Below are 8,915 nucleotides of genomic sequence, written 5' to 3' on the forward strand. Positions count from 1 at the left end.
CTTCCAAAGAAGCTATTAAATATGGGAAGTAGGTACTTCATGAGACCTCGCTATATAGGCAGGATTTCTTTACTGAATAGGAACAATCTCTTTCCTACCAGAGTGTTTTTTCTCCCTTCATACTGGTCTTGTAACTTCCTGAGTAAATCTGAGTGTTTTTGCACTGCCTGTTCATAGACTTAAAATCTTTCTCGAAGGCCTGGATTAAATGTTACTTGATATTGCTATAATAGCTACTCAGTGAAACCTCTAATTTGAACACAGCTTTATTTTTATATAAGTTTTGGAATTCTAATAGTGTCTCTCAAAATTTCAATTTAGAGAATTCTGTATGCCAAATCTAAGCCAAATGACAACATGACTTCCTTAGTTTACCAAACCAAATCCTCCTATTGGTCTGAAGACTAAAAGTGGAAAATGGCTGTGTAATATATATGTAGTAAGTGTACCAGTGTAAGCTGCTCTGTAGTGACAGTTTTGCTCCGGGTATCATGGTCATGCTGCTTAACTGGGGCTTATTTTCATGTTCTTCTGGTTCCAGTTGTGATGGCTGAAGATGTTACTATCCCCAGCTGCTTCCCCATCTCCCTTGATGGGAAGGTTTTTTTTTTCCTTCAGATCTTTCAGCTCAGCTCTTGGGAATCCAACCTAGTTTCAGAGATGGGTGAGAGAGAATCCAGTATTAAATGCTGGAATAGGTGTGTGTTGGGTTTTGGTTTGGGGTTGGTTGGTTTGTTTGTTTTTAAAGAAGCAATCCCTCCTCCCAAACTCCCTCTTCTCTAACATCCACAGGCTTGTACACAGATGGCCTTAGAAGCTGCAAGCATTCAGTAGCACTGAAAATAGAGATCAGCATCGGGAGATGTGTTGTAAACTGCAGAAGAATGGGATGAAAAGCTTTGTTATAATTTTTGCTACTTAAATAACTCTTTTCATTTGCATTGGGATACACAGGAGAATCCTGACATATGGTTCTTGAGACCCCTTCCAGCTTCTCTGCTTAAAGCACTTGCTCTGAGGGCTATGTACCTTCTGCTGCTCCACTCATCTCTGATGGATAATTTGATGTCTGACCTAACGGCTGTAGTACATGATTATTTAAATGCTTATAGGACTGGGTCTGGAGATCACCTTGGGAGCACAAAGGTAGGTGCTTGTTTGTGTCTTTGCTTGTTTCTCTGGTTAGTGATTTGATCTAAGTCTCTGATGGATAAACTCTGGAGGACCTAGCTACAGCAGCTTCCTTTTCTGCAACTGTACACCCTACTTTATGCCACATACTTTGTTTCCTTTGTGCAGCAGCAGAAGTGATGGTGTCTATCTACCTAGCTGCATTTCATGTTAGTCCGTGAGCATAAATCCACCTCAAGTTAGTATTGTGGATGGTGAGCTGCAGCTGTTAAGGCGTGGGCACAGGCACATGTGCCTTCTGTTCACTAATCTGAGACTGAGAACCTCTGGGCTCAATAGGGGCTGTGTATGTGCGAGGGCATGGAGAGGGACAGGCGGTTGTGAAGTGTTGGTACCTGGAGCTGCCAGAGTGGCTTTGTTTTAGTAAGAGCATTTAGTCCCCAAATCTTGTTCTATTTTTTGCCTATTCTGTCATCTTTACTGCTGAGCTGTTTTGCATATACTGGCTGTTTCTGAGAAGTGTTGTCTCTTGTTGGCCAAAGATTTTTATTTCTGTAAAAGCATCTCTGAGTTATCTTGTCTTCCTAATTTATTCTCACCTGTGTTACCTAAAAAAGAAAATAAGTCAGGTAACACTTTTCATCTTTGGTTACATAGAACCAGTAGTATTGCATGCCCAGATACCTTGGAGTCGCTCTCGTATGGTGGACACTTCTGTAATTGCTTGTTAATTTTTAAAGCGGGGGAAACAAGATTTTTGGTTCAGGAGCTTAACTTCCTGCACTAATGGAAAGAACAGGTCCATGCAAACCAAACAAGCAGTGGTATTGGTGTGGTCTTTTTCTGTCTTCTCAAAGAAGTAATCTTAGGAGGGCTTGCAATAACTGTGTAAGATATTGCTGGTATTAAATTTGGGTGAAAAGTGAATGGTCAGACATACTCATTCATCACAAAGAGACCGAATTAACATGATTAAATCCTGTTACCGCCTCATTTTTGCAGTTGTCAATGTCTTGAAATATTTATTAGGAAAAGAGAATGCAGGTCTGTCTTCATGGAAGAAATTGTCTTTTTCCTTGCCCTGGTTTAACAAAGCACTCAAGCAGGGACTTGAATCCTTTGGCAATTGCTTAAGGGCTCAGAGCAGTAAATCCCATTATTGAGGATTTAGGAGGAGATTAGTTTAGATAACCACAAGAGGTCATAGTTGCTCCACAGATGGAAGAGAAGAGGTCATATCTGAAAACCTTTTCTTTTTAGAGGAGAGCTGCCGAAAAAAGAGGGCTGTTCATAGTTCATGGAAAAAAGAGCTTGGAATCTGAATTACCAATGTGAAATGCATGCAACAGTAGGCATGACACAAGGGAAAAGAACAGTCTGTTAAAGTGAAGAGAGTACAAATTCTGTTTTGCATTGGGCTATTTGTTTGTAGAATTTTTTTTTAAAGTGGTACTTAGGTTGCTGAAGCCAATCCTTTTGTAAATCCATTTATTCCATAAGATTAGCCAAGGAATTAATCTGATCCTAAGCATTTCAGATGGCATTTTGAAGATCTATTTAATATCACATCTGATAATCATACTTCTTGCAGTTGCTTTAGAAATCTTGTAGTATGGATAGTAAAAGTAGCCATTTTCACCATCATTTCACTGTTAATAATTTTCTGTTGTTTCTGTATCTTGCGAGAAGGTCACACAAATGAAAGTTTCTTCTACTTTATTTAAAATCTGCTTGCAATACATATTTGAACTCCAAATACGGAGTTTGGTTTAGTTAAATCTGGTCTGTTACTTCGGTTTCTTCACTGAGTAAGTAAACGAAGTTAACTTCAAGGGAATCCTTTGCAAGTTGATGAGTTCAGCTAAATCTGTTTTAAGGAAGAAAAAAAAGGCAAAAAAAAAAAAGTTTGTTTGTGTAACTTCTAGGTTTTCTGGCTAAGTCTGTATTAATTCCCCAAATCAAAAAGCCTTTATTCAGATCTGATTCTCAGAATGAAGTAATAGTCAAGATACTTACTCCCCCCCATATTTATTCCAGTGCTTTTTCAAGGATATTTAGAAGTAAAGTTTATCCATCACTAAGTTCTGTGTTATGCCTTCTGTGCACTTCGTGGAGCTACAGTTGAAAGTTACCTGGAAAATGCTTTTACTGGACTATTTTACTTTTTACACTGACCAGTTACAACTTACACTTGTGCTCCACCGTGGACCCTTGGTGAACAGCAGTCTGGTACAATGAGCTTGACTTCATCTTGGAGCCAGTCTCCAGCAACAGCAACGCTGGAGTCCCTATGCTTGATGACTGTTCTCCAGACATGATCTGGTGCAGTCCCAACACTATGTCAGCAGAAATAATGGATGGTCCTTGGATTCTGAGGTAAATACCCATGCCAGAGAAACATTTTGGAAACCTGAAATGTGTTATCTACTATGCTCTCTCCATGCTGGAGAACTGGAAGAGAGGCCTCTGTTGCTGAAGCAGGACTACAGCAAAGCCAAAGACGATAAATGCTCCAGAGCCATAAAGATACCTTGCACTACTTCAGCTTCTAAATTGGAAGGTGGACATAATTTCTGAGTGAACAGGAACCATCTGTGGTACATCAAGCTTTTACTTGAAAGCTGTGGGAGTGAAAGCTACTAGGCAAGAGAGTCTCCAGGTTACCATGGCCTCTTTGATTTGCAGGCATTTGGAGAAGATGAGCAGATCTGGAAACAGACTGACTTCCACCACTCCAGGTAAGGAATCTTCTTCTGGGCCCTCCTCTGTTCTTTTTTAGTTCTTGGATTGTGCTCTCTGAACAGAACCACCAGATCTTCCGCCTTTTGACAAAGGGAAAGATTGTAGATATGCCTTCTGTGCCTCTGGGCTACAAAGGTGTTTGAGTAGGTCGTACCTGACTAGAGCAATGAACAAAGCCATACTTCCCTGGCCTGCTCTTTTTTTCTCTGATCTTATTGAATGACATCATGTCACACAGAAGAATGCTTTTTTTCCTTCTCATTCCCCCAAACTTATGACACTCCCATGGAAACTATACTTGCAAAACAAGTGCACAGATGCAGACACAGTTTCAATCATGAGACTTCATGAAAAATGAAGTACTGAAGCTGGATGGAATACATAGCCACATTCCTTCCCATCTCCAGCTGTCACATGTTGAATCTCAGCTCCTGGATAAGGGTTTACAACATTGAACTTCAGCTTGGACTAGCATGGTAGCATCCTCCTAATCTTTCCTGGGTTACTGCCACATCCAGAAGTTCATAATGCCAATGGCTTTTGTGTGTAATAACAGTATTAGGCTATACTTTGTGAAAAAGATGCTTTGGCTTTCCAGTCTGAGGTTGCCTGTGAATTGAATAATGCTGAGTAATGACCAATACAGTTGAATAATGACTACTGGGGCAGTTACCTACTCTCTCCTTCTCTTGTCGAATCAGGGGGTTCAGCCTCTGGGAGCAGATCTGGACCAGACCCTGTTTTTTCTCCTCTTGGAAATAGCAGCAAAGAAAAGTGAATATGCATAATTGTGGAGTAAAAGCCAAGCCTGTTCACCTGCCCTTATGGATCACTGCATCCACTGAGAGTTGAGGAAAGACAAGTATGAATAAGGCTGATGAATGTAATTGTCACCACCCTTCCTTGGGCTCTGTATGCCCAATCTCTGCAGTCAGTTTTCCACATGCATCTCTTGTTCCTCAGTGAGAAGTTTCTATATGCTCTAACAGGCCCCCATTAGTGGCAGAATACAAGAATCACTTTCTGGCTAAATGCACAGCTCCTACTAGGGTCAGATCATCCTTGTGGCCTTCAACATGTTCAGGAGTGCTTGATTTCAGACTTATGCATAATCGCGTGTACCTGTGTAATTCTGCCTTGTTTCTTGAACATGCATGACTGGTGGGGGTTTTGTTTTGTTCCAGCCTATTTTGACAGAAGCTTGTACTTTCCCTTTCCTTAAGACAAATTTTCGTAAATAATTTGATGAGAACAAAGTCCTAGGTTGTCAGAGGCCATGGATAAGCTGGTAGAAATGGAGATTAATGATAGTTTATTGCTTTCACAGCAATAAACTGGTAAGAGCAGAGCAAGCAGCAGTTAACGTATTTTTTGCAAATAGTATATTGGAGTCTCTTTGACTTGGATATCATAATTCTTATGAGCAATTGCAGCAGTCACTGGTGGTAGTCCTGGTTTCACCTGAGGTTTCAACCATTTTTTTCTTCCCCTTGATCTTTCAGATGTGTTGTTGGAAATGGCAAAGAAACAGAGTCCAGTGGGCAGCACTTCCAGCAAGACTTCCACCTTGCTTCTGGACAGCCAAACATATTCTTTTGTCATTTGGTAGTTGTTTCAGCAGTAACAGAAGATGTACTGAGGAGCTGGCCCTTGAGCTGGTACGCCAGGTGGGAGACATGCTGTCAAGGTGGTAGGATGCAACTCCATGGATTAGAGCTTCCTTCAGGAAAGGGTTGCAGAAAAGATGGGTGTCATGCATCCTAGCAGTTGCTAGCAACAGTAAAGTATTACCAGTGGTCCACAGCAGCCAAAAATGATAATGCAACACCCTTGTTGATGTAGTACTGGGAGAAGAGAATGAAGAAGAAAATGGAGAAAAAAAGAAAAAAAAAAAGGCGGGGGGGATAAAAAGGGCATCTCATTGATCCTGACAGTTTTGAAAATGTGTGTTGGCACTTGTTGTGGTTTCTTATATTATCATCTGCAAGTAGTAGTTTGAGTCTTCTGAATAGTGGACGCTCCCTCCTAAGCAACTGACTTTTTACCCACAAACCAGATGCAAGACAGTAACCTCTGATCCCCAGCGCTTCATTATCAAATACCTCAGCTTCCTTCTTCAGCATCTTTCTCAAACTGATAATCTTCCTTACCGCTGAGGGGGAGAACTCAACACAAACTTCCCACCCTGAAGGTCTCTGCAGTTTCCTGCATTTCCAGCATAACTGTCTGCCAGGAGTAATTGTTCTTCTGGATGCTGACATCAAGTAAAATGGGTTTCTGTGCATCTGCAGCTGTGTCATTAGAAAAGAGCTAGTAAAGGAGCTGTATGTGCTACATTTCTAACTGTCCTTGTAGATTCATATTGTGTGTTGTTAGGTACTTGGAAATGCAGCTGCATTCTGATATTTAGGACTAAGAGTCAAAGAAGTGAATGCAGCCTGGGAACCCATCAGCGTAAAGAAGCAAATGTTCTCCTAGAAGTGCAGTGCTTTCTTGTTTAAGTGGTCATAGTTCACGAGCAGAGCTCATAAGGGAGTTGCACACCCCTGTGCAGCAGAGTTGTTTTCCCAATGCACTTAAGGTAAAGCTGCAGTAGATAAGGTGCGGTGCAGTATATAATACCAGATAACACATTCATGACACATGATGGCATAAAATCTGTTCTCCGTCTAAATATAATTGCATGCCTGAGCCAGAAGGTTTCCTAATTGGCAGGTGAGTTGGGACTGCACGCAATGCGTATTAATCATTATGAACATACAGCCTGAATTTTCGTGCAACTTGGCTTGAAGTGATTTGGGGCGTGGATTACCTCTCACTGTAGGATACTGTCGCAGTTAGGAAGCTGGATGTAAATTCTTCTGGTTAAACAACTGAAGGTGGGGTGTTTTCAAGTAAGTGCTTGCTCTGCTTTTTTCTGTAATCCTGTCTGAATTATTTAGCCTTCCTCTGGATCTGTGCAAATTTCTAGAGGTAGGTTTTGTGAGGCATGGCTTCCTTTTACAAAAGCCATGGTAACTCTTCCAGTACATCGCATCTGAATATCCACTCATTCTGTTCTGAGCGTTTCTACCAGTATGCTCATACAGACATCTGACTTAACCAGCATGTTGCTTCCTGTATATTTCCTGGGGCCTTCTTTAAACATTTACCATCTTCCAATCCCTGGGTATCAGGGCAGGTTTTAAGCAAGATACTAAAGTTACTAGTTCAGCTTTTTCATCTTCCACTGTTCAGGAATTTTGGGTGCAATCCACCTTGCTGTTTGTATTTCAAGTACTGGTATTAAGTATTTATGGGACAATCTGAAACAGATTCTGGGTACATAATGAATGTTTTTGGTGTGGGAATCTCTATGGTTTTTTTTATGCTGAATGTAGAAGAGAAATAATCTTGTGTGTTTTACCGTGCTGCTTTTGTATTCTGATCGTCACTTGGCCCTGCAGCATGGTTGACATTTTGTGCTCCTCTCGTGTAACGAATTTTTTTTATCAGTTCTGCTATACTTTCGTTAAATATTAATAAAATTATTCTGGCCTGCCCTTTTGTTTTTTCTGTAACTTCATTCTTACCGTTTTCTTGACTTGGATGTGGCTTTGCTTTCCTGAAGGATGTTTACTCCATAGTGTCCATTCCCCTAACCTGTAGTCCTGCCAGTTTCCTTTCACTCTTCTGTGATCTTTTGCTGTTAGGTAATGTTTACTCTGTGCTGCTTGTATGTTGTCTTGAAGTGGTCTCCATGCTACCAGCTAGGATTAAATTTGCTTGGCTGCCTCTTACTACTGTTTAATCAAGCTTCCTTATTTGTGTAATTCCCCTTACTACAGCTGAATGCAACTGTGCGGTTTTTTTGTTGTTCCTATAAAGACGGTGAGCATTGCAGTCCTTGTTAAGGAGCAGATCACTGAATGTAGTATTTTGAACAGTGTCCCATGCACTGCTCAGGACCAAATCAAGGAGTGTGTCTCCTTTCACCTACTTCCTAAGCAGCCGTTCCATTGATTTGTTAACTGTGTTGGCTTTTTCCACATAAGGTTGTTTTTTTTTAACCAACCAACCTATCTAACCATAGGATAGAACACCATGGTTTTAAATGAAAATCTGGGAAAGCTGCCTTTGCAGTGGCTCCTACAAGCAAACATGAACTGGTTATGCCTCTTTTGGGGGTTTACAGCTACTTGATAGTGCAAAAGTTTTTTCAGGACACATCTAAATCCCATATATGAAGCATTACTTACATGTTGAAGATCTTCTTAATAAAGAAGTAAACAATAAATGCAAGTCTAATATTTTTCCCTTTGGGTTGCCTTTAAAAGAAAGGGGGGATGGGACTTTTTTCCCCTGAGGTATTGTTTGTGTAAGCAGGTAGTTGATACATTCCACAGATCTAACGAGAGATGATTGTTCTGTTCCATTGGCTAATTACAGAGGGAGCTCTTATCTGGTACTAACAAAAGTACAGCATGTGTATGCATATGTATTGTTTTGATTTCTTTTCTGTTTCTTTTCTTTTTTCCTTATCAGCCCACTTGCATGGAGCTGCCAGAGGAGCTCCGTCAGCTGGCAGACATCCAGAAGCTGCGAAGGGACAAAGCAATAAAAGACTACAAAATGAATGAGGATGGTCTTTTGATCAGACCAGCCATGGAATTAAAAGAGAGAAACGATCCTCAGAAGGATGGAAACTACAGAGACGACGATTGCTTTCCCAAAAGTAAAGTGGTGTCTCAAATCACATCATGCTACAATCAGGATGTACTTTGTCAAGAAAAGCTTGAAAATCAAAATCAAGTGGTAAATCTGTGGAAGAACCTTAAACTGACCTCAAGCTAGCTGTACGAATCTAATTTCTGATACAGGTGACTTGATGAGCTTAGACTGGGTATTTGAAGACATCCAAATGAAAAAAGGGGCTATTCCCCATGCAGAAGTGTCAAACAAAAGCTCCTTTCTTTACAATGACAGGTAAACCCATTGTTGAATGGAAATAATGATGGTCTTTCGTACAAAGGAAATTCCTTCTGTGTCTGACTGTTCTTCTT

At 40.7% G+C, this 8,915-nt stretch overlaps 1 protein-coding gene across 1 annotated transcript in view; it reads left to right on the top strand.

Annotated features, from left to right (window-relative positions):
* EXD1 (exonuclease 3'-5' domain containing 1) overlaps positions 1-8,915 on the top strand; it is a 21,519-nt gene extending 12,604 nt beyond the window's left edge. Inside the window, exons 10-11 of the mRNA XM_009319264.1 lie at positions 955-1,146; positions 8,398-8,915. Of these exons, the coding sequence (XP_009317539.1) occupies positions 955-1,146; positions 8,398-8,706 (501 nt within the window). The 3' untranslated portion in view covers positions 8,707-8,915. The remainder of the gene's footprint in view (positions 1-954; positions 1,147-8,397) is intronic.

This window comes from Pygoscelis adeliae, unplaced genomic scaffold (assembly GCF_000699105.1).
Source record: "Pygoscelis adeliae isolate BGI_AS28 unplaced genomic scaffold, ASM69910v1 Scaffold22, whole genome shotgun sequence".
NCBI classification, from domain to species: domain Eukaryota; kingdom Metazoa; phylum Chordata; class Aves; order Sphenisciformes; family Spheniscidae; genus Pygoscelis; species Pygoscelis adeliae.